Here is a 25,718-nt window from a genome sequence, read left to right as displayed (position 1 = left end):
ATTAAGTTGAAAACAACGGTCGGCCATCTTGTAGGCAGTTTCTAGTTCTTCTTATACCTCAGTGGATCTAGCACATAAGCATTTTGCTTCCCTCTTTATACCTACCTGTGACAAATACAAATTGATTAGATTTAGATTTTGTTAAAAGACAAAAAGGGAAATACTATTTACTAGGGCCAGGATGATAACCAGTATCGTTGCAAGGAAACAAAACAAAGTGGATTTAACTTCTTTAGGAAAACAGCCCTAATGTTGGAAACAAACATCATTATGTTGTCATCCAGAGTCACATTTATTTATTTTCCAAGCTATAGTACAGAATATTTTACACACAGCAGGTTTTTAAAGGACCAAAGAGTCTGCTTCGTGGTTTCATTTTTGTCATGGAAAAAATAATCGCAATACTGGTATAGTCCCGGCCCTATGATTTACCCAGGATCATATGAAGGAGAAAAATGCATCTCTTCCGAAGTGAATGATTGATGAACAATGGTTACTGGTTGAGGCTCTATCAGTACCAGCCATGTTGACATAGGGAACTATGAAAGACTCCAAACCATTTACCCAGCAGCCCATGAAATCCACAGTCAAACGTCAGCGCTAGCGCTGTAGAGCATGGGGAAACAGAGACTCCTTTCCTACCATCCATCTATAAAGCCCAGGAGAGTTATTAGTAACATGCTTAAAAATAGCCTGCGGCATCACAAGGCTCCAAATTTGGAACCTTTGTGTATTTGCTCTTGATTTTGCCACGGGCGCATGTTGACACTGCTGATAAGAATGTTGAAATAAGCTGATAAAATATTTGGCATTAACAATTTATGTTAGGAAGGGTTGTTTTGGCTTTGAGGCTCCCCCTTCATGGGGGTTGGGGAGGGAGGTTGTGGATGCATTTAGAATAATCGACAAACATGAAAATAACATAGGTTATTACTGAGCAGAGCACTATGAAGGACTGCAGCAACAGCTGTCAGAACAACAAAAATGAAACCAACTGTGTATTTACCTATTTGTATAATTTAACCCGTGATGAGATAGGCTTGCTGTACACATTGACCACAATCCTGATTTTGAATTGAATTCTTCAGTTGGACCATGATGGTGCCGCATGGAGGGCTGTGTGGGGTTGTAGCGGTCTTTGCCTTGGCCAGTGCTGCACGGCAGTGCTAATTTGTCCTTCGGTCTCACCTCTCCCAGCCATACTAAGACCACACCTACAGTATATTAATCACCTAAGAGGATTTGGCACAAAATCTAATTAAGGCTTTAGAATGTCTGCTGATTAATTAGAAATAACCATGGGAGAATGAGGCTATTATCAGAGCAATGGTACAAGCCAACACCACCACAAATAAATAATTGATGGCAACTCAGTTTGCAATGTTTGGAGGCGAGGGTGTTATCCTGAGAAGAACAAAATTAATTAAACTACATAATTTAGTTCAGCAGAATTGTTCTGTTGCCAAGGCTGTATTGGATGGGATTCAAAACTATGAGGGACAATGAATGCGGTTCCAGATACGTTTCGAGAAAGGTAGTAGCCCAATTTTTTGCAACACAGATTGATTAAACAGGATACAATGCTATCAAGCAAGAGGCCCTGAGATAACATGTAATCAGTCACATCMCTAACCAGAAACAGGTTCCATCTGGTTCAGAGCTTGGCAGTGGGGCACCGTCATACCTGATGATGACGTCTGGTTTTCCCACTCACCAAAACCCTTCTAACATTTCATAATTTATCAGGCTGTGACTAAGAGGCAGTTCAGCTGAGGTAAAATTATAACTAACTGTACTTCAGTGAAAGTGAACCTTATTATGCTCCCAATTACAAGTTATTGAGACTTAAGACGGGTAAGCTAAGCTACTTACATAAAACATAAAATATATWTTTTTTTACGACAGGATGTTAGGGGGAAAAATAGGACACTGTCACTCCAAAAGGTGCCATTCTTTCTGCCCCCACCTCCCTGGGAACTAACAGGTGACTCAGGAAAAAGGAATGAAAACACAGGAAATTGAGATTGCACAACCGTTATGGTGCGCTGGAATGTTTGTCTCTTTATACCCCCCTTGAAGTCACAGTGTTGCCAAAGCCCTTGACATACCTCGTGTACAATAATCTATCGTTGGGCAAGCTCTCTGACACAGATCACATGTTGGTGTGGCAATGGCAGGAGCAGAGAGAGGGAGAAGAGGGAGGAGAGAGACAGCTTTAACAAGAATCACAAATCAGGAATAGGACTTTAAATAGCACTAAAGAGCAAGGGGTTATCTGAAAACTACCACAAGAGGAAAAGGCTTATGGTCTTTGGTTAAGATTGATGAACAATGCTCATTAGCGGTGGATCCAAGTGGGGCAGACATGTCACAAAGTCCACATAAGGAGCCATGCTCTTTGAGGAGGGACTAGAAGAGCTGTAAGCCTACACTGAAACCTGACCTGGTCTCCTCATCTGCTAACGGAAAAGCTCCTGACAGCTATGATTTAGCCCTCTAAATATTTAACATCTTTGTTGACATAAAAGAAAGTCTGCATTTCGCTCTGGGTGGAAACAGAGGGATCAGAGCTCGGAGACGCTTTTGGGTTTTCACAGAAAGGTGTCACAAATCAGTCTCCTACGAGGCACAGCGAGAGCAGAGAGCGCCACAGCCAACCTCCCAGCCTATCCCGTCTATCACTGGTACAGCACCTGTGGCCAGAGAGGATTTAATAAACCACTAACCTCGGACATCCAGAACTAAAACCATGCGTAATTGCGTCAGATGCTCGATTAGGTTATAGGGGGGAGACGTGTTCGAAAAGGTACTAATGAGACAAGCAGTCTCCGCCCCTCTAAACATAAACTCTCAGTTTTGGGGCAAGTCTACAGCCCAGATTAGAGGTCGACCGATTAATCGGAATGGCCGATTTCAAGTTTTCATAACAATCGGAAATAGGTATTTTTGGGCACCGATATGCCGATTCTTTTTTTTTTTTTTTTTACACCTTTATTTAACTAGGCAAGTCAGTTAAGAACACATTCTTATTTTCAATGACGGCCTAGGAACGACAGATTTTTAACCTTGTCAGCTCGGGGGATCCAATCTTGAAACCTTACAGTTAACTAGTCCAATGCTCTAACACCTGATTACATTGCACTCCACGAGGAGCCTGCCTGTTACGCGAATGCAGTAAGCTAAGGTAAATTGATAGCTAGCATTAAACTTATCTTATAAAAAACTATCAATCAATGACTGTCATTGCTCCAATGTGTACTTAACCATAAACATCAATGCCTTTCTTAAAATCAATACACAAGTATATATTTTTAAACCTGCATATTTAACTAAAATAAATCCAGGTTAGCAGGCAATATTAACCTGGTGAAATTGTGTCATTTCTCTTGCGTTCATTGCACGCAGAGTCAGGGTATATGCAACAGTTTGGGCCGCCTGGCTCTTTGCGAACTAATTTGCCAGAATATTATGTAATTATGACATAACATTGAAGGTTGTGCAATGTAACAGGAATATTTAGACTCATGGATGCCACCCGTTAGATTAAATACGGAACGGAATAAACGTTTTGTTTTCGAGGTGATAGTTTCCGGATTAGTCAAAGGTATATGGTTTAGAGAGAAATAGTCGACGCGTTATAATTCCTGTAATAACTTGCGGCTGTACTTGAAAGGGGTTCCTTCGTTATTTTACCGTTCATGTCTTCCATAGAGAATGTCTTGATCTACTTCAAATAAGGTCTGTGTTTCGTGCAGGCTTAAACCGCCTCGACGTTTTGATACCCGTGTAAATCTCACTAGGATAAGGTAACGTTTGTCAACATATTTTCATAAATCCACTCTACAAAAAAAATTATCTTCGCTTATATTTAGCCAATATTGATCAGAGTTACCTTGTCCTATGGATATCTACACAGTTATAAAATTGGCACGGTGATGTAAGCCTACACGAAACACAGACCTTATTTTAAGTGAATCTAAAAATATCCTATGGAATAAATGAAGGAACCGCTTTTCAGATTTTGCTAGAAGGTGTCATGGGAATTATGACTCGCACTTTGGTCGTCAATTCTTACCATGCCCATTATTAAAATAGGATTTCCTGCTTACAGAAATGACAGTTTTTGTTTTCAACATTCATCACAGGTAACTTAAACTCTATTTTTATTCAAACAGTTCAGTATCATTGTCACTTCAGAGCTATGTGTGTGTGTGTGTGTGTGTGTGTGTGTATTTATGTATTATATTAAGTTAAAATACAAGTGTTCATTGTTCATTCAGTATTGTTGCAATTGTCATTATTACAAAAATGTGTGTGTGTGTATGATATATATATATAAAACATTTTWAAAAATATATAAAATCGGCCGATTAATCGGTATCGGCTTTTTTTGTCCTCCAATAAATCGGTATCGGTATCAGCGTTGAAAAATCATAATCGGTCGACCTCTAGCCCAGATATCTCTTCCCCTTCTGAAATTTGAAAGATGTGAGGACCTGCTAAATCGTGATTTGTCCAAAAGACCAGTGACAAAAAAATCTGTGTACCTGAAAGCTCCCCGTAAAAGGCGTCTGCATACTAGGTTCGGTTTGCTCCTAGCAGAACCCGGATAGGCAAAGTGAACTTCTGTGCCTCGCGTGATCCTTTAAAAAAAAGATCTTCGCTTGAAAAACTTGAAAAAAAGCAGCAAAATTATTATTTGTCCCTCTTGAAATGCTGTAGCAACAACATACCCAGTAACACTTCCTCAAAATAATTACTCTAAGATAAATCAAGAAATCTGTAATTCATTTGGACGATTTTGCAAAGGAGGTCTTAGTTGTGCAATTTCACATCTAACTGGAGTATTTAAGTWAAAAAATGTGCATGAAAACTAGTTGTCTCTTGTTCAATGACAACAAACACTATTGAAAAATCCTGCCCATAGTTCCCACTCCTACTAGGAGTAGTACTGTTGACCAATCACTGACGAAGGGGAGCAGACTTCAGCTACCAAACTTCGACTTGCCCTAAGAAAAAAWTTTGTGCGCGTGAACAGATGAAAAAAAACCTGCCAAACACCAAAACTTCACCAAATTTRTTCATAATATATCCACAAAATATGTTTCGATTGGGAAGCATGCAACAGGCTTTAGTCGTCGCATCACACTCTGTCGACAGCTGCTATTACCATTTATGTTACGTGCATCTGTCAACAAGAGATTTCTGAAATACTAAACGTGAGAATTAGTCTACCACCGGAGTTCAACTGTGGGCACACGGTATCACTGAATACAGCAGGATCTGTCTCTGAGACAAAAGCCAATTGTATCGCCCAATTTAAGGCCCTATTTGGTCAGAGACTATGCTGTTAAGTGCATAGGCCTACCTAAGGCCGACATGTATTTCCTTAGTTACTGGCAGTAGCAGAAATCAAATACTGCCAAGTTCTGATTCCAAAGATAAGCTACAACTTGGGTACGTGCAGATCATGTGGCACAAGATTATGATCACTGTTGATTGTACAGAAGGTCTAACCGAAATGTGACTTCTGCTTTATCCCAACCCCACCAAAAGACACATACAGGTTGGAGAGGTTGGAGCAGGGGTTGCCACACTGGGCGCCCGTGGAGCAGTTGTTATGGGGGGGGGTTTACTGCCTTGCTCAAGGGCACAGCGGCAGGCAATGGCATCTAGGATACCAGCAACCCTCCAATTGCCTGGCTCACTTTCAGCCAGATTTTCCCCGCTTCAGACCCGGGATTCAAACTGGCAACCCTCCGGTAGCTGGCTCGCCTCTCTAACTGCTAGGCCACCTGCTGCCCGATGTGTCATTCTTCCTGCACGATTGTGTCTTTCTTGAATAGTCCCCAACAGACAACTGATCTGGGAGTCCTTTCAATAGCTCCTAAAACAGGCTCTATGTAATCAATTAGAGTCACATGAGACCACAGTCTTGATGTTCACTAAAATCACAAATGGCATTTAACAGTACTGATAAAAGCCACGCTTTTAAACTCAATGAGGCGAGGCACTTCATTCACAGCAGTTACTTATTCTATCAATACAAACCATGCAACAGGGACTGGTGTGTCGATCATTATGGGATACTGATGTTTTGAGAAAGGTAGGCCTTAACCAACTGGCCTTGTTGTATTGCCAACCTCTTGACATGCTTTAAAGAGATTGTAGCCCTGCAACTATTGTGGCTTTTGCTCTACATATTTTCTCACACTCATCTGACCTAGTATTCCCTTGCCAAATTATGATCAGGGTGTCTATGCCACTGGCTACCTTTTTCTGCAGTCATTTTAAACAAAAAAAGTACATATGAAAAAAGAACATAGATAAATGAAAGCCTCGTAGCATAATACCGTCAGAAATCGGTCAATTTGATATGAGAACAAGAAGGATGATAACCACTGCAAGGTGAAATGACAAGTGTTGATGTTACTATCAGTGCCTGTTGCTAGGGGTGCTAGGAGGTTAAACCGCTCATGCATAGAATGGTTAAAGCCTAAACAAGGTCACAGTAAATACTGGAAGAGGTAATGTTTTGACCTGAGGCGAATTGCTCCTCTTTACTGAGGTTTGGTTAGTGTTAACCATTAACCCCTGAGAGTTTCTAAAAGGAAGTTATGGGGGACAKGGAAGTAATGGGGGAGGGCCCCACGGCCGCTATGTGACCCCCAACCAAAAGGAGGTATTACTCGTCATYTCAGTTACTGGCAGCCAGTCAATAAGCCCATGTCAGCTAACAGTTTAGTTTGCTTGGTAAGTTAGTCTAGCCAGCTAATCTAAACCTTGTTTTAGTCATGAATTAGTGACTGGGCACTCAAGGCATGTTCCCAGGGGTCCTGACCTCTAGGGGGCCCTCATTGATTTTGATATTCACTCTCACTCAGATGTCATATGAACATGGAATAAGTCATGGCAAAATGTGGTTTCAAGATCCATCAGTGAAGCCTTAGTGTGCAGCCTGGTTTGAAGTAGGCTAGTGTGTTGAGGGGAGTGGGCTGTGCGTTCAAATTTCATTTCTCAAAACAAGTCTTCACTTTTATGCATACACCGCTGTAATAACTCAGCTAGTGCTGACAGCTCTTGTTCATTGACAACATTGTACTCTGAGAGCATAAGAAGCATTTATGAACCTGTTAAACATGTTGGCCCAAGACATAGGCCCAAATAACATTGGGTGAAAAAACTAGGCTATTGGTCAACCTATCATCTTCCAGAAATCGTGTTGTTTTCACATACAGATTAAGGATTTTAATTTGWTCACTCTTGTTGCTGAGAATTTTCCTGATTTACAGGAAATGCAGATTGTGATTTACAGAAATTCCTCATCATGTCAGTTACTGCACTAACACACAGTTATATTAACAGTATTCCACGTTTCATGTAGCCTCATTTTGACCAGTTAATAACCTAACCACCGATCCAAGCAACATTATGGACTAAACGTTCAAATCCTGTTGCTGCAGSACTATTTTGCTGCGACAATACAGGTCAAATTAAGATCCTACACCTGTAACTGTCATCTGTATTGGCTCTTTGAACCAAGTGAAAYAACTACCACTCTCAGCCATGGCAACACAGCGGACGCGATGCCGACCCATTTCCTTCCATGTTGGTGGTGACATACAGCTTTCAATATCCAGACAAGCACAAAAACAATGAGCTACTCAGAAATACCCAAGCATTTTTGTAACCCCTGGATGGATTCACAACAAAGAGTGACCCAGACCCACAGATAACAAAGACAAGGGCCTAAGCTATAGATTGGCATTGAACATTCCTTTTACCTAAAGTACACAGCAATTTACATGACCATGACTCTTAAAAATAGTTCTGGATTAAGCTAATCCTAGAGACGGAAATGGACTGAAAAATACCAGCCATATTTCAAAATGTCCAGACCACACTGTAATTTGACTCTCCTACAGTCAGAGTCCTAAAGTAGGTATATCTCTGTAAATGGCAAGTGAAAAAAATACCAAAAGTCTTTGGATACAAAACAATCCATTCATTGATATATCAACTATTCCTATGTGAATGATACTAAAGTATCAAACCATTTAGCCTAGTTTATGACAATGTTCCTAAAGCAGTAGCCTATGCCTAAAGAGACTAAATCATACAATGGTTCTTGGAAACCAAATCCAATGGATTTATCTGCGTGTAACTAGACATTAAGACAATCATCCACTTTGGAAGAAATATACTGTTACCTTACACTTGCCCCTAACTAACCCACTGTGGATCCTAACTCAGCCTAACTCACTGACACAGATGGCGTTGTAACAGCCCCTCTGCAGCCCTTGTACCTGTAGCACCCCAGCTGCCATACTCTTATTATACCCTGCATGACATATAATACCCAGCATGGTGTATTATAACTTGGTCTCTGGCAAAATTATGTTTGAGAGGAAAACTTTTTGTACCTCTTGAAACACAAAACGAGAGAAACAAAATGAACTTTTGAGATTATTTCATAAGGACATGTCTGAGAGAACAGAACCTAGGCCGTAACTCTGCACACCTTCATCGGAAGGCTTTAGGGCATGTTTCAAAAGTGTGCCTGGGTAGTAGCGTGAAACTGACACCATCAACTGCTGTGATTAGGCTAAATTAAATTGTGTGGAGCAGAAAAAGAGTGGGATAGCTGATTCCGGCCTCTCTCTAAACCCATGATAATCCCAAAGGTTAAAAAGAGAGATCACTAATCCGTCCTTTCTCTGTGTATGCCATGCCTGCAGATTTGAGGTAGAAGTGCAAGCACAGGAGTGTGGGACTGAATGTTTGTGCATCGGTTTTAAAAGAGAGAGGAGATTGTTATTGTAGTCTCATTGTTCCGATGAGAAAGTCAAGCAAGTAAAATTATTTTCAAGAATCTAATCAAAAACTGGCTTCATTTGTTGTCCCTCTGAGGTCTTTGGTCTTTCATCATCATAAATATATTAGCATTCAAGGCAATCAAATATTTTTAAGCACATGCCGCCAAGTTTGTTTAACATAGCAGAGTCAATATTAATTGAGCGCAAGCACAGGTTTACACACAAAGCAGCCGCTCCCTTGTGATGGTTAATGATTGACCCTATGGGCTCTGGTGGGCCAGTTTAGTAGAGATAAAGAGGGCCTCTGCCAAAGGGAGATCTGTGGTCCAGGGTAGGACAAAGACACCAATACTGATGGAAAGCATCACTGTGAAATACAGTCATTAACACAGGGACCAGTCTCCCTAGGCCTGAGCTCTTAAGCTTACCAAAACCACAGGGCTTGTAAATTGGGCCAACCAGTTAAGMTAACAGTGAAGTAAGTGTTCAGGAGTAAAGGTTTCATTGTGTGGCTCGCCATTTCAAATATCTTAACTTGTAATCTACCAATTCCATTTGACTTCTAATGGTAGTTACACCTTCTCCTAAAATGCCTGTCACATTGCAAAATGGTCACAATTCTACAACTTGACAAGGCACGCTAGTGATGGGGGTAAAGAAAATTGCTAAACTATTTTGGACAATAGTATATATGGATACTTTGACTCCAAGTATCGATTTTGCTAGGTAGCATTTGCTAGCACTAGTGGCTGTACCTGCACCAAACCTCCAGTATTTGTCATCCTATGTCCTCAATCTTCTTTAGAAAAATATTGAGCCAACATTTTTTCAGCTTTTATTATCATGACTGATCAAAACTACATTTTCTCATGCTCTCTTCTCTCTGCAGCAGACATATAGTGAGCAATATGTTTGGAATATCAAAACACAACACATAGAATCTTGATCATCTCAATACATATCGTATCAGAACGAAGTATCGTGATATCATATTGTAAGGTCTGTGGCAATTGCCAGCCCTAAGACAAGCAAAGTATGCCCTTGTCCTATAGTTTCAAATACTCTTACGTCTATGGTACTGTACCTGGATCACATTACAAAACCCAACTGAGATGTATTAAATGCAACCTAAGCCCTCACTGCCCCTACATCTACATATAGACTATGTGAATTATGACTAAAAACAGATGTAATAGGAGAGATGTACTAGAAATAGAAGTGTTTCACCTCTAGGGCATTCTGCCATGGTTTAGGACAGCAGAGACACGGCCATATGCTTGACTCCATCTCCGRGGCTCCATCTCCACAGCAGTGTTTGCAGTGTAGTGTGATTCACTGCCTCATTAGAGAGCGTGCTCCCAGAGGCCCCGGAACTCTCTCTGAGCCAGAGGGGGAACCCCACAATATGATCATCATCTGTCCACAAAGGACAGCAAAGAAAAGTACAGTATGACGACACAACCTCACGCAGCCATGAGGTAAACAGCTGTCTGCTCCAAATTCCATGTAAGCTGTGAATGTTTCATGTTTTGGATTCAACTTCTGCTGCAGGCAAACTTTGCATTCACCCTTTGCATGTTTCAATTCACATATTTCTATCCTTTAACATGAAAAGAATACTCTAAAATACACAAGGATGAAAATCCTTACCCAAATCAAATCAAATTTTATTGGTCACATACACATGGTTGGCAGTGTGTGTTAATGCGAGTGTAGCGAAATGCTTGTTGCTTGTCCATCATAAAAGTCCTTGTACAGTTTTATACCAGCCACATAACATTGTAATAGATGTAACCTACCTACAAGTATTTAGGTGTTTGACAATTGATTTAATAAACTACCACTTATAGCCTAAAAATCAGGTTAAGAGAGTCAACAGAACGTTGGACGTTCATTGCACTCTGTCCTGTCTATGTAATGCTTATCACCATGCCTCGGCTGACAGCAACATCTGCTTTATCATCCCAGTGTTTCCCCTATATTAATTTAACTGCAAAAAATATATATATATATTTCTGCCAAGACGTGCTTTTAAAAGGATAGTCAGTGGCTCAATGACTGGAAGTCTATGGGAAGGTATCGGCAGATAGCCTAGTGGTTAGAGCGTTGGGCCAGTAACCGAAAGGTTGCTGGATCGAATCACCGAGCTGKCAAGGTAAAAATCTGTCATTCTGAACAAGGCAGTTAACTGTTCCTTGGTAGGCAGTCATTGTAAATAAGAATTTGTTCTTAACTGACTTGCCTAGTTAAATACATTTRTTTTGAGGATGCTCTCTCTTCCTCAAATTCTCTACTTTGAGAATTTGAGTGGATAAACGTCCTCTAAACCCGCACAAAATCTTTTGGATTATGTAAGGAGCCTGCCAGTCTAGAGAATCATACATGCTCGGTCACTCATTCCACCCTTAAAAAAGTAGTGACAGAAAAAATAGATAGCCCTGTGAGCCTACTGTAATGATATCCATCTTTAGCTCCTCAAGAAGCAGACTTTCAGTGAAGAAACTAGGCCTAGCCAAATCATTTGCATATTCTGACATGGGGCAGTCCAATACAGCCTCAAATCAGGCCAACTCAAGTTAACCCATTTATGAGCAACTCCCTGACATCAGTCAAGAGGATGATTGAGTCATTTCTTCACTCCGCTGGCTTTTCAACCACACAAATTAAGGGTGGCTCTTTGACCCCCTCTGGGCTTCAGTCTGCCACCTCTCCAACACTGCTGGGCCTATGACATTTAGGCTACTCTCAGCAAATCTGAGCCACAGATACAATCTGATCATTTGTACAGAGATTACTATGGGCATACAGCCTCTGTGTGGTCACTGCCAGCAGCCAGTCAGGTAGAGGATTAACAGCAATGCACAGCACAGTCAGACACACCCACTTCTCTACTTCAGCACCTAACAGAAAGTCAATACAGCCCTTTATACTTTAGGTTACCCAGATTATTGTGAATTCAGTTGAAAAACACAGTCAAAGTCTTATGGATACCTTCAGCAAACCACAAACATACCAAAGACATCAGAAAAACKTACCCACTGTTTTTCTCCTTTCTCAGTTGAGGGAACATGCAGCTTAAGTTATAAAGTATCTGTCTTTGAAAGTAGGCAATGAAGACTGAAGAGTCCTCTAAAATGCTAAGGAACTCAAGACTCAGGTGCAACACTACACCCGCAGAGTCCCTACTTGCCTAACATTGTGATTGAAGTTGAATACTCACATGCACCCTCGGGACTGACTGCATGAAAATGCTGGTAAATGTATAGTAATTAGGGGCTTGATAAAGATACCAGGATAAAAGTTGAATTCTCTCAGACTAAATTGCACAGAGATTACTGGGGTCCTGTACTWGGAACCAAAGACGTGTGAATATTTACAAACAGAATATATATCTCTGCAGTATACTCAGGAAATTAAAAACATGTTTTCAGGAATGGGTTACAAAAAAGTTCTGAATTTAATAAAGACTGCATTTTCCACTTTGTAGGGGATTTGAGGGAGTAAAAAAGAGACATAGGCTAGCCTAAGTCCACGGGCTGTTTGCTTCACAATGAACTTTCACTGTGACATTGGACATTAATACCATTGTTCGTCAAAGGGCTTATAGATATGTTGTTGAAGTGCTGTATTGAGACATATTGCCAAAATATATGAAAAGAGATTTGGAGGATGAATCAGTGTACCTGGCCCTGAGTATTGCCAACATAACATCGTACCGTTAGAAAAACAAAAGCTGCTCTGAAACACACAAATAGCACATGACCTTTAAACAACTACAGTGTGAGATACTTCAGACATCTCAAATTCTACACTTTCACATTTGACTGTGCAGCGACCCACTCCTCTCAGTGACTCTGCTCTTTGCTGCAGATCTCGAGCAACCCCAGTTCAGCTCTGCTGTTGCATCAGTCAAGAAGACTGACATGCTGCTGCGGAGACACCCATTAACTGTTCAGCTAACCAGTGCACTCCCCCTTGGTTGTTGTTCAGTGGGACWAGGCCATGGTGAATATAATCTATTTAGACCTACAACTACACCATAAAAATAGGGCCTAGGCCTATATTGTACTCTAGTATCTGTCTCTTTTTTTTAAATCACCATCTGGGTGATGAGTGTGTTTGTTTAAACATTAAATATTGCAATTACTGCTGGCATTGTGTTGGTAAACACTTCCACTGAATGCATGAATGGCTTTCAACATAGGGTATCTGGAATTAACCCTTTTTGTGTTGTGACATCAATGAGGCAGCCTTTATCCTCTCACACTCATGACAGCACCTAAAATATGTGTATGGTATGGGACCATAAAAACGAATTGTTTAATTTCCATAATTACATGCAAAATAAAAATTAAATAGTTAGTATAGTCATTTGCCAGCTGAATAAATAGCCTAGTTAACTTGTGACGAACAACAGTAACATGTTGACATTGCATCAAGGTAAGCAGATGTTGGTCCATAATCAGATACCAGTCTGTATATCATATAAAGCTACATTGAATGGTATCAAAATCTCAAAATGTCTTACATTCATAAGACTAGCCTATAATTAAGAGGCAACTTTCTGTTTTCTTATATAATCTACACATGGCTCTAATACAAAACAGATCACTTGATMGTGCTTTCAAGACAACTGGGAACTTGGAAAAAACGAGGTCAAATCATGACGTCAGTGATCTTCAGGTCGGAAAGTCGGCGCGCTAGGAAGATGCGTTTCCGATTTCCGACTTGGAATTCCATATTGGATGACCGTTCAAACCGATTTTTCCCAGTCGGAACTCCTTTTTTCCAAGTTCCCAGTTTACTTAAATGCATTGAAGTCGGAGATTTCCGATTTCCCAGTTGTTCTGAACGCGGCAGCAGCTATATAGCCACGGTTTAGATGCAATGCCAAAGCGACGCGGTGAGCTGGCGTTCAACGCCGACGGTAAAAAAAAAACAGGGCAGCGCTTAACACACATGTACGAGAATAACAAAAGCGTATATCAACGAAACAGAACTAAAACAACACAAACAAGAAAATAGGACATTCTCTGCTTAACATAAAATAGATGTATTACCTTTGGAATATAGGGATTTGGGGGAATTCAAGTCGAGATCCGCGCTGAGTAGGGATATAAAATCAGAGGGCATCGTAATGCCTCTGAAGAGGGAAAATCGGACCCCCTCAGATATAACCGTCGTTGAGCTAGCAAACTAGAAATAAATATTTCTCTGACACTGAATTAATGGGAAATAAATATACGGATACCAAACAAAACGCTATTTGACATTTAGGCTATGTATATCTTGAACCAGTCGTTATTAGCCTGTGTAACACGCTTCTTTCTGCTGCCTTTACATTCGTGTTTGTCAAATATGTTCAGTTCGTCTATTTTCTGTACAGCCCCGCCCACCCATGACGCAAACCCGTCAGCTAAYATAAGACAGTAGCCACTGGACAATAATCTGTCACATGATTGTAGGTCTACAACGAGTGTGAAATTTGCATAATTGAAAGTGTAAAAGCACTAAGCTTACACAAATAAGGGAAAAGTAAATCGAATAATTTTCATTCTTGCATTTGGTGATCTCCCCCTAATTGTAATGTAGTTCTAGGATAATGCACAAGCAAATGGTCATGATGAGATTGGTCACAGCTTTTCTTTCTTTCGGGCATAGTGGCTATGAGTCATGCAGGTGCATCCACTCATCACATTGGCCATTTCTGACGTGTTATGTCATATGTGATATTAAATTAGTTAAAAAAGACTGTGGCACTGCAACTCCTATAACTTTCAAAAGTTTAAATAGATATACAGACTTTAAAAAAAAATAGCAATTATAAAACACAATGGGCTTCTTGAGTGGAATGAATAATGATATGCTTATAAATCCTAACAATGGCCAAGAGCAAAGTTAACGCAGCAGCAAGGTAATTGCAGAAACCAATTTGTTGATTGGGGCATGACTGTAACAATGGGTGTACTGCACCATGCTGTAGATCTTGTGAGGTATGTGACACTTTTTCGTTATTCATGTCATATGTACCCTTTAGAAAGTTTGCAGGTTTGCAGATAGGCATTGAAGTACAAATTGGAGGATGGCACACTCTATCCTGACTTCTTCCAGATCAAATCCCAACATCATTGGACATCAAATCAAATTGTATTGGTTGCATGCGCCGAGTACAATAGGTGTAGATTTTACAGTTAAATSCTTACTTACGAGCCCATTCCGAACAATGCAGAGACCTAATCTCACCACTGCACTCACCACATGCCTCCTAAAATAGCCATTCACATGCCATGGTCTAAATCTGTATTTGATCATTACTTTCTCAGTGCATTGAGTTAATAATGTTTTGTCAGTTGTTTCAAATTCACAAGTTCATTRATTACTCTTTCTATAAAAAGAAAGGAACACTGAAAAATAAACTTCAAACGACCTGCGGCCTTAGTGTTTATGACCCTGTCCTTGGGATTTAATGCCTTTATTGGCCCCCTGATTTTGATGATCATCAGGCCTCTCTGACCACCCTTCCAAAAACGGTTAATAAAAAAAAATGTTTTACTGGTAGGCTACATTTGAAGTAAAATAGACAGTAGGCCTGTGATAAAATAGCTCCCTGCCCAGTTTGTAGCAACATAACACCAAAGGATTTATAACGAGGGTTATAAGTAGTTTATAAACTGCTCATTATTAGTGTATAAAGGCACTACCCTAACTCCTCCATCACAAGAAGCCTCATCAACCTTTGTAGAAAATACCATACAACCAAAATTCGAAATATTGTGTACCGTTAGATAACACACCCAGGGTGAAGCATGTCATGCACACAACATGTGGCAACTACTTCTAATCTTGGATGAGCATGAGGGTAATGAAGTTACCAAAGGCGGATTATTATTTACTCTAAAGAAACGCGAGAAGAGAGTTCAGTATAAAGTGAAGCACCAACTCTAAGAGCTACAGCTATAAACAATGGGAAATAAATTAGGATACAATTTATTGATTGATTTGTCCACCAAGATCCCTGTCTGTATGGCCATCATGAGCAACATTGAAAATAGGTAAAATGTCTAAATTCAAAAGCACTTTCATGCTAGAATCAAACTATGACASGAGGGGACGGGGGTAAGAGTTATTATTTATGCGTTTACAGCCCTCTAGTGTTAAAACCAGGGACAGCCCAACCCATGGAGGAATCCATACTAAAAAAGTTTGAACATGAACTTCGCAATGAATCTACACAAAGTATATTCTCGACTCATTTAGGTAAAAAAATAGCATGTCAAATTAAGATATTTCGCCCGCCTAAAAATGTTTTTGAAAGGGTATTCAAATGATTGCAAAATGCACGTTAAAACCCAACGGAGCATTTTTTGCGCAGTTTTGACAAATCAATCCCCTTTGGTCACATGACCCTACGCGAAGGATTGTGGGATTGTGGATCACTGACGGTGATTGTTGTTCTCTATCGCAAAAATATTTTCTATTGAATTTAATTTACACATAAACATGCCGGATTTGGCTGTTGAGAAAGTGATTGTCCATCCCTTGGTGCTCCTGAGTGTGGTGGATCATTTTAACAGGTAAATGATTCGAATGAGCTAGACAGTTGTTGATGATTGTTCAAAAATGTGGACTCATTGTTGTTTCCCAAATAAAAGTAAAGTCTAGCTAACTAGCTAACTAACGTTAACGTTAGCTAGCGACAGTAAATTAACGTAGAGCAAGCAAACTAACGTTAGCTAACTAGCTGATTCACCTCAGAAGACTATGGTTCACTTAATGCTATCCAGTATAGCTAGTAGCTAGCTAGATACACAAGTTCTCATATTACACAAATGGCAGGTTTCCTCTACGGTTAGTGCATCGTTTTATGCACTTTACTAGCTATTGTAGTTAGCTAACGTTAACCAGCTTATAACGCGTTAGCTCCATCCGCGCTCTCTAGTCAGGGATGTCACTGTCACGTCTGTAGCAAAGACAGTTCAGAAACTCTGTGTCTGTAGCTAACAGCCTACTCTCATTCTGTATTTGATCAGAATCGGTAAAGTTGGAAGTCAGAAGAGGGTTGTGGGTGTACTTCTCGGCTCATGGCATAAGAAGGTTCTTGATGTGTCCAACAGCTTTGCAGGTGAGTTTCCTAACGTTACCTATTTCTACAACCACGGTCCATTCTTTGATTACACTCTGGTTTCTTGTTGATCTGGCTGATCCCTCCCCTTCTTCCAGTGCCATTTGACGAGGATGACAAGGATGATTCTGTGTGGTTCCTGGACCATGACTATTTGGAGAACATGTACAACATGTTCAAGAAAGTCAATGGTTGGATGAGTTCTTTGTAAATTAGTATGCATTTTAACAACACTAGAATTTACTTGTTAATGTGATTTGGAGATTAAACATTTATTCCCATTGTGTTTCAGCAAGAGAAAGAATAGTTGGTTGGTATCACACAGGACCCAAACTACACAAGAATGACATTGCCATCAATGAACTCGTGAAGCAATATTGTACCAATTCTGTAAGTATAAGTACAACATATTCATTTATGTAATTTTTTTACTTAGCAATTACCTTTTACTACTGATGTCACTGATATGAGTAAACATACTATGGTACKAAGATTTTAATTAGATTTTTTMGTCGTTTATAGGTTTTAGTCATCATTGATGTGAAACCGAAAGACCTGGGTCTACCAACGGAGGCCTACATATCTGTGGAGGAAGTGCATGATGTACGTTTTTATCAGTGGAATTATTGAATGAATGTAATAGTGGAACTACAATTCTCTACTATTACGTCTGCAACAAAGGTTTATGCTGCATGTCAGTCTTGCATCTACCACTTAGTGAAATCCAAAAATTGTAGGATTAGAAAGAATGTCACTGTACAAATTTAAGTTAAGGGTTGTGGAGCAACGGATGCCTTTTGAGCTTTAATGTTGAGGAAAAACTGCAAATTTGCTTGAAGGTCTAATGGTTGTAACATTCCTTTTGTTTTTAGGATGGCACTCCCACATCCAAGACCTTTGAACATGTCACCAGTGAGATTGGTGCTGAAGAAGCAGAGGAAGTGGGCGTGGAGCATTTACTACGGTAAGACTGGGCCCATGCATGTGGTCAATGTGTTTGTTCTTGTCATTGATCTTGAAGTTCAATATGTAAATTACTGTCCTTGTATTATTGCTCATATTTCTTTCATACCAGACCTGGGTTCAAATACATGTATATTTGATTATCTGGTATTTAAAATACTTTTATTCTCTTTGAGTATTTTCAAATACACAGCCCAAAACAAGTACTTTTATTTGAGTATTTGAATGTTTATTTGTAAAAACAAAAACAAATCGTCTACCAAATTGTATTTGAAACCATTTTCAAATACTATTTTCAAATATCTGGGTTAAGTGCATGAGTGTGTATTTGAGACAGTGTATTTGAGTATTTTCAAATGCTTTCCAAGTGTATTTCTAAATATACTGGACAAAAATATAAATGCAACATGCAACAATTTCAAAGACTTTACTGAGTTACAGTTCATATAAGGAAATCAGTCAATTTAAATATATTCATTAGGGCCTAATCTATGGATTTCACATGACTGGGAATACAGATATGCATCTGTTGGTCACAGATACCTTTAAAAAATTAAATAAAAAATAGGGGCATGATCAGAACACCAGTCAGTATCTGGTGTGACCACCATTTGCTCCATGCAGAGCGAAACATCTCCTTTGCATAGTGTTTATCAGCCTGTTGATTGTGGCCTGTAGAATGTTTTCCCATTCCTCCAGCGAAGTTGCTGGATATTGGCGGGAACTGGAACACGCTGTTGTACATGTTGATCCAGAGCATCCCAAACAGGCTCAATGGGTGACATGTCTGGTGAGTATGCAGGCCATGGAAGAACTGGGACATTTTCTGCTTCCAGGATTGTGTACAGATCCTTGAGACATGTGGCCGTGCATTACCATGCTGAAACCTGATGGCGGTGGATGAATGACACGACAGTGGGCCTAAGGATCTCGACACGGTATCTCTTTGCATTGAAATTGCCATCGATAAAATGCAATTGTGTTCATTGTCTGTAGCTTATGCCTGCCCATACCATAATCCCATCACCACCGTAGGGCACTCTGTTCACAATGTTGACATCAGCTCATGAAACATGGGAGCAACACTTTACATGTTGCGGTTATATTTTTGTTCAGTGTACTCTAAAATATTCAACTACTTTTCAAGTAAAATGTTTCTGAATACGTACAGTACCAGTCACCTAATTTGTGGAATTTATTTTCATAATGGGTTTTGAGGCTATCAGTTGTGTTGTTACCCTATTTGGTAAAAGACCAAGTCCATATCATGTCAAGAACAGCTCAAATAAGCAAAGAGAAACAACCGCATTATTTCTTTAAGACATGAAGGTCAGTCAACGCAAACAATTTCAAGAACGTTTCTTCAAGTGCAGTCAAAAAAAACATKAAGCGCAATGATAAAACGGGCTCTCATGAGGACCGCCACAGGAAAGTAAGACCCAGAGTTAATTCTACTGCAGAGGGTAAGTTCATTGGAGTTACCAGCCTTTGCAGCCCAAATAATTGCTTCACAGAGTTCAAGTAACAGACACATCTCAACATCAACTGTTAAGAGGAGACTGCGTGAATTAGGCCTTCATGGTCGAATTTCTGCAAAGAAACCACTAATAAAAGACAACAATAAGATGAGACTTGCTTGGGCCAAGAAACACGAGCAATGGACATTTAGACTGGTGGAAATATGTCCTTTGGTCTGAGGAGTCGAAATGTAAGATTTTTGGTTCCAACCGCCGTGTCTTTGTGAGATGCAAAGTAGGTGAACGGATGATCTCCGCATGTGTGGTTCCCAAGTGAAGCATGGAGAAGGAGGTGTGATGGTGCTTTGCTGGTGACACTGTCAGTGATTTATTTAGAATTCAAGGCACACTTAACCAGCATGGCTTCCACAGCATTCTGCAGCAATACGCCATCCCATCTGGTTTGCCTTTAGTGGGACTATCATTTGTTTTTCAATAGGACAATGACCCCAAACACACCTCCAGGCTGTGTAAGGGCTATTTGACCAAGAAGGAGAGTAATGGAGTACTGCGTCAGATGACCTGGCCTCCACAATCACCCGACCTGAGTTGGACCGCAGAGTGAAAGAAAAACAGCCAACAAGTGCTCAGCATATGTGGGAACTCCTTCAAGACTGTTGGAAAAGCATTCCAGGTGAAGCTGGTTGAGAGAATGGGATGAGTGTGCAATGTTGTCATCAAGGCAGAGGGTGGCTACTTTGAAGAATCTAAAATATTTATTTGTTTTTTAAACAGATCAAAATATAAGTTACTACTTGATTTCATGTGTTATTTCATCGTTTTGATGTCTTCACTACTATTCTACAATGTAGAAAATAGTACAAATAAAGAAAAACCCTTGAATGAGTAGGTGTGTCCAAACTTTGACTGGACTGTACTTTAAATGTACGTGAAAGTAACTGAAAAATTTGAACTAGTATTTGAACCCAAGTCTGATTCTTACCATAAAAATGTAAGGCCAGTTTTGCCACCAAAAAGGGAAACAGGGTGACTTAAAACATGCAAGTTTCTAAAATAAAATGTTTTGTATCTCTATCCAGAGACATCAAGGACACAACAGTTGGCACCCTGTCTCAACGCATCACCAACCAGGTGCATGGCCTAAAGGGCCTCAACTGCAAGTTAGTGGATATCAAAGGGTATTTGGACAAAGTTGCCGCAGGTAAGCTGCCCATCAACCACCAGATCATCTACCAGCTGCAGGACGTCTTCAACCTGCTGCCTGACGTCAACCTTCAAGAGTTCATCAAGGCATTTTACCTCAAGACCAATGACCAGATGCTGGTGGTTTACCTGGCTTCACTCATCCGCTCCGTGGTTGCTCTTCACAACCTCATCAACAACAAGATCGCCAACCGAGATGCAGAGAAGAAGGAAGGCCAGGAAAAAGATGACAGCAAGAAAGAGAAGAAAGAGGACAAGGAAAAAGAGAAGGAGAAGGAGAAAGAGAAGGGAGACACTAAGAAAGATAAGAAGGACAAGAAATGAAGCAATGCTCATTTCTGACTACGGACTGGCTGTTTTTTTTTTTCATTCTCCCCACCTGTCAGACACTATCTTTTTTTATGGATTAAAAGAGTGAAGGGAATTGGCTAATTGGCTATCTACTCCACATAAGTCTAATCGTTTTTCATTCTTATGCAGCTCATTTGGTTAATTTTGACAAAATACTAGTTTGCTATGGTTCAACCATTTTTATTAATTTCACAACAAACATATTACTAATACAACAACATTGGAATTATCTTTGTATCCTGCTCTCCTCATTGTTGTCTCCTCCTAACATGTTACCATAGTAACCATACATATGTATTTCTGACGGTGTGACGTAACAGAAGGAGCTGTTATTTCCTCTAACATCTTTTTAAAGCTTTGCATTAGATCACAAAACGGCACAAATAGCCTAATTTATGCGTGATATGTTAGATAATTAAACAGCTAGAGGCAACACGTCAACAAAATGCATCACCGCTCCTYGAAGGCAACAGAACTGAAAATGACAGCTCACTATGAATACATACAGAGTGATACACCAGTACTTAGAAGTAACATCTATGAGGATATAGTGGAGAATCCTTTGTTAGTTGCTGAGGCAGTCATGCCATCCTCCTTGGGGCTGTCACCGTCTTCTTTCTCCTCCTTCTTCATTTTGATTCCAAACAAGCTGCAGAGCTTCATCAGCATCAGATCCACTATCTCCTCCTCCTCTGAGGGCTGTGGAACAGTGAACAGACAGCTCAGAATGGATAGTCAAGTGACCGCCTCAGTCAAAATGTATTGAGGTATTGGTCCCTGTTGATTTTAATATTCAAATACGACCTAATATGACCAGAACAAGGTACATTTTACATAGTGTAAGATTGATGCACAGTACCTTGTGATGTATTTGCTCTTGAGTGAACGCCACCAGGATGACGGAGATGAACAGGTTCAGAACCACAAAGGTCATGAATATAATGCAGGAGCCGATGAGGAACGCACCAAGCACCGGGTTGTAATCAAGAACCTGGATTAGAAGGAGAAGTTACAGAATTTAATCACAAAGCTACCATCATGATTACAGCAGTAATCGGGAGTCTAGTAGAGCTGTCCTACTTTACTAACCTCGTCATAGTTGAAGATGCCCAGTTGCAAGCTGACCATGGTCAGAGCAGCATCCAGGAGAGTCCTATATGAGTACAGCTTCCAGCCATACATTAGATAAGACTGCAGACAGAGAATGATCACAGTTTAGACACTCACGCAGAAAGTCGAGGGAACACCAATCATACACAAGCACTTCTAGGTTAGGTGTTTCAGAAAGACCCTTACAGCGATAGAATAGGCCAGGAACATAATGGTGATGACCACGAGGAAGCCTGATATGTCAGTCCAGGCKCGTTGCAGTGTGGCTGTGATCATGTGTAGCTTGGGGTTGAGCCTCAGCAGATGCCACAGTTTGACTGTAGCCAGTAGCACCAGGAATGCGATCAGATACCCCAGCACTGCATCTGCTGTGGCTGTCTCATGGAAACTGGCAAACCTGGATAGAGAGCGGAGAAGTTGAACATCACACAGGAGCAACTGATCAACAGTAGGGATAGCAGACTGGCGAAACTAAAGCAGATGCCCATGATACCCCAACCCAGTGTGAACTGACTGGTCTTTATGGTTGTGGTAGTACTCCATGTCCCGGTTCCCTAACAGGGTCCTCTTAATGAAGACAGACAGCGCGCTCCAGCTCAGGAGGATGATGGCGAGCTCCAGCAGGTTCCACTTTGTCTTGAAGTAAGCCCACTTCTGCTGCTTCATCAGCTTTCCCTGTGAGGAGATGAGAAGAGTTAGACGGAGGAGGAATTCCAGAACAATGGCACTACACCATTGTTTCACAGATGTTATACTCTATACACATAAGAAAGGTATTTAAATTAAGGCTTACCTGAACATACATATAGTAGAGGATGAAGAGGAAATAGATGACCTCAGAGGCCATGACAAAGATATGGAGTCCACCGGTGGACTGGTATAGTCGGACACTCTGCAGCTCACTGCGAAACTGGAACGCTCCTGAGAGAATACGACAGGTGCTGACAATCTGAGCTTTGAATGCCTTTAAATACTTACTTTGTGCTGTATTCATGGAGTGATATAACAACTATCTCACCTACAGCTGTGGTCTCCAGCATGAGTGTGACAGTGCAGAAGAGGTTGACATTGGCATTGTACACTGTGAACTCTACAAAAACTGCTCGGGTGAACATATCAAGCCAGGTGTTGTCAAACAGATACTGAAGGGTACTGCAGGGACAGAAGACATTGATGAATAAAATAAGATCTTTCTCTACCACAAAGATGGTTTGATAATTCTGATCATTTTTAAACATTAAGTACTGTAAATGTTAATTTACCTGCTAGCATTCTGTGACCCCGGGCCCAGGTCCACCACAAACCCCCCTCCCCTGTAGAGGACCACACTGCCCCAGATGGGTTGGGTTCTGAGTCTGGCCTGGGTTTGGTACTGCCAGGGACTGCGTAGGGTCTTTGAGGTGTTTTCGCTCACAGAGCGGTCCCAGCCTGGCCCATAGGAGCCCATGTCCTCCACCTCCCATGAGTATGGAGCATGGCAGTCAGGTACAGCCTGGCGCATGGAGCGGGCGATGCGGCAGGAGTTCTTCTGCACCCTCACTTGGCGAAGACGGGCATTACCAACCAGTTTGGAGTTCCCATCTGTGATGAAACCTATAACACAGCATGCAAAAAATTACCAAAAGATAAAACGCTAGCACGCTTTCACCTATACATTTTGTCTTTAACTTTCTAGAAATTAATGTTCTCTCTGAAATAAACATCTTTAGAGAATCGTACCTGGGTACTCTCCAAAGAGGTTGCTGAGAAGAGAGTTATTTGCCCAGGTGAACACATCTTTGTGACTCATGCTGTCTGAGATCCCTTGGCTGAAACTCTGCCGAATGTGCTGAGTCAGGAAGTAAGCATTAGGGTCCCGCTGGCCATACGCCACCAGGAGTAACATCCACATGAACCCCATGTAGGCTGCAACAGAATCATAGGCCTTAAACATGTATGTTAACCAATAAGTGCGGGGAAGGACAGTGCGGTGAATGAAAAAGCGTTTTTTCTTACTGAGAATCTCTTTGATGAGGGCAAAGACCTTCTGCTCCTTGATCTTGTTGCTCCTCATCCTCTCGATGTCTGTTGGAGGAGGGGGCTGGTAGAAGCTGCATGTGCTATCCCTCCGGACAGCCCGCACCGCATCAGGGTCATCTGTGGACAAGATGGTTGTAAAAGTTGAAAACAAGCTGTATCTAGTCTTAGCTATCTAATATACAACTAACACAATGATTTAGGAAAGCAGAATTTATATGTTATGCCTGAGATATGGAAAATTAGCTTGAAGATAAAGCACCTGGGTTTCGGAGCTCCCCCTCAAACTTTGCATCCCCATACTCCTCCTGATCAACTTTCTTCAGAACAAGAGCAAAGAAGGCTGCAAAACCTAGCACCTGTGATAGGAAATCCACAAAGTAATACCCAGATTTCAGATACATGCTGCACGGCATTTGACATTGTACAGTATGTATTGTACTGTAGGTCTCACCTTCAGCGGCTGAGTGATAAAGAGGCTCTCAAAGAAAGACACGACCATGGAGATGAGCCAGCTTATAGAGCGGTCCTTCCCATAGGTCAGCCCATACATCATGGTGAAGTATCCTGATACTCCGCTGGTGGCTAACACCAGAATCCAGCCAATAAACACAAACCACCAGGGCAGCCCGCCCTGCTTCTTACTGCTGCTGTCTCCCTCACTGCTCTCTGCTGGGCTGGGGCTTTGAGACAGCTGGTCCCCTCCCAGGCTGGAAGAGGAGAGGTGGGACTCTAGCAGCCCCCTCATGCCTTGGACCTGCTGCACTGCCCGGCAGTAGCTGTCTGGGTTGGGGAAGCGAGAAGGTCCCAGTAGGCTCAGCTCCTTCTCTACATGGCGTAGCTGCCTGTACAGATACTGGCTGTTGGTGCTCCTTTTCTGTCTCCCATCCCCAGTCTTCTCAGGGCTCCCACACAGGCTGSTCTCTGAAAACACAGKAATTKTTGATTTMATTTATTTCATTATTAAAGTGTCTTGCATTTTCAAAATGCCCAGCCCACATGGGCTTGTAGGAGCACTGTATCTGCAGTAGCAAAGAAAATAATGATATATATGCGCGCATACAAACTCCCCAGTTAAAATTAAACTGTTCCTTTCATATTCATTTTGATCCTGACAAACTCCCCAGTCCCTGCTGGTGACAAGCATACCCATAACATGATGCTGCCACCACAATACTTGAAATTACAAAGGGCTTCACTTGTGTGATGTATTTGACCCAAACCTGTCATTTTTAAAAGTACATTAATTTGCCGTATTGTCTGGCTGTATTACTTAACAGCCTTGTTGCAAACAGAATTGATGATTTGGAGTGGATTCTTTTACGCAGGGTTTCAGGTCAGTAATGTACAGGTCAGTAATGTGGAGTGAATGCAATGTTGTTGATCCTCTGTATTTTCAAGTATTGTTGTGGCAGCATCATGTTATGGGTATTGCCAAAGACACACCGGAATGGCTTTCCAATAGGTGTTGAGTGTTCCTGAGTGGTCCTGACTTAAATTAGCTTGAAAATCAGGGACAAGGTTTGAATATTTGTTGTCCATAAATGATTCCCAACCAAATGTACTGAGTTTGAACAATTTTGACAAAAAACATGTACAAAACATTAGGAACACCTTCCTAATATTGAGTTGCACCCCCTTTTGCCCACAGAACAGCCT

The 25,718-nt window shown here is 41.0% G+C and overlaps 3 protein-coding genes across 3 annotated transcripts in view; 1 reads left to right on the top strand and 2 right to left on the bottom strand.

Moving 5' to 3' along the window:
• Nucleotides 1-14,182, bottom strand: part of LOC139022563 (nuclear factor of activated T-cells 5-like) — a 39,332-nt gene extending 25,150 nt beyond the window's left edge. The window contains exon 1 of the mRNA XM_070445411.1: nucleotides 13,877-14,182. Coding sequence (XP_070301512.1) covers nucleotides 13,877-13,949 — 73 coding nt within the window. The 5' untranslated portion in view covers nucleotides 13,950-14,182. The remainder of the gene's footprint in view (nucleotides 1-13,876) is intronic.
• A 2,034-nt stretch (nucleotides 14,183-16,216) lies between these two features.
• Nucleotides 16,217-21,162, top strand: psmd7 (proteasome 26S subunit, non-ATPase 7). Its single transcript, XM_023995445.2, has 7 exons — nucleotides 16,217-16,390; nucleotides 16,847-16,938; nucleotides 17,037-17,129; nucleotides 17,231-17,328; nucleotides 17,461-17,541; nucleotides 17,811-17,902; nucleotides 20,459-21,162. The coding sequence occupies exons 1-7, from the start codon at nucleotides 16,317-16,319 to the stop codon at nucleotides 20,904-20,906; spliced, it is 978 nt and encodes a 325-aa protein (XP_023851213.1). The 5' UTR covers nucleotides 16,217-16,316; the 3' UTR covers nucleotides 20,907-21,162.
• Nucleotides 21,163-21,254: 92 nt separating this feature from the next.
• The window catches only part of LOC111969113 (polycystin-1-like protein 2), a 32,583-nt gene continuing 28,119 nt past the window's right edge, over nucleotides 21,255-25,718 (bottom strand). Inside the window, exons 27-38 of the mRNA XM_070445302.1 lie at nucleotides 24,514-25,005; nucleotides 24,322-24,418; nucleotides 24,039-24,179; nucleotides 23,763-23,948; nucleotides 23,306-23,636; nucleotides 23,062-23,195; nucleotides 22,837-22,964; nucleotides 22,558-22,718; nucleotides 22,230-22,440; nucleotides 22,023-22,124; nucleotides 21,793-21,924; nucleotides 21,255-21,632 (exon numbers count right to left, since the gene is read on the bottom strand). Coding sequence (XP_070301403.1) covers nucleotides 21,471-21,632; nucleotides 21,793-21,924; nucleotides 22,023-22,124; nucleotides 22,230-22,440; nucleotides 22,558-22,718; nucleotides 22,837-22,964; nucleotides 23,062-23,195; nucleotides 23,306-23,636; nucleotides 23,763-23,948; nucleotides 24,039-24,179; nucleotides 24,322-24,418; nucleotides 24,514-25,005 — 2,277 coding nt within the window. The 3' untranslated portion in view covers nucleotides 21,255-21,470. The remainder of the gene's footprint in view (nucleotides 21,633-21,792; nucleotides 21,925-22,022; nucleotides 22,125-22,229; nucleotides 22,441-22,557; nucleotides 22,719-22,836; nucleotides 22,965-23,061; nucleotides 23,196-23,305; nucleotides 23,637-23,762; nucleotides 23,949-24,038; nucleotides 24,180-24,321; nucleotides 24,419-24,513; nucleotides 25,006-25,718) is intronic.

Source organism: Salvelinus sp. IW2-2015, linkage group LG10 (genome assembly GCF_002910315.2).
Source record: "Salvelinus sp. IW2-2015 linkage group LG10, ASM291031v2, whole genome shotgun sequence".
Taxonomy (NCBI): Eukaryota; Metazoa; Chordata; class Actinopteri; order Salmoniformes; family Salmonidae; genus Salvelinus; species Salvelinus sp. IW2-2015.
The sequence above is the reverse complement of the archived record's forward strand: the minus strand, read 5'-3'. Positions and strand labels throughout refer to the sequence as shown.

Bases quoted from the DNA above. Each gene is read 5' to 3' on its own strand.
- psmd7 (XM_023995445.2), top strand. From the start codon at position 16,317: ATGCCGGATTTGGCTGTTGAGAAAGTGATTGTCCATCCCTTGGTGCTC. The intron at 16,391-16,846 runs GTAAATGATTCG...GTATTTGATCAG, and splicing joins GTGGTGGATCATTTTAACAG to AATCGGTAAAGTTGGAAGTC. The intron at 17,542-17,810 runs GTACGTTTTTAT...TTTTGTTTTTAG, and splicing joins CTGTGGAGGAAGTGCATGAT to GATGGCACTCCCACATCCAA.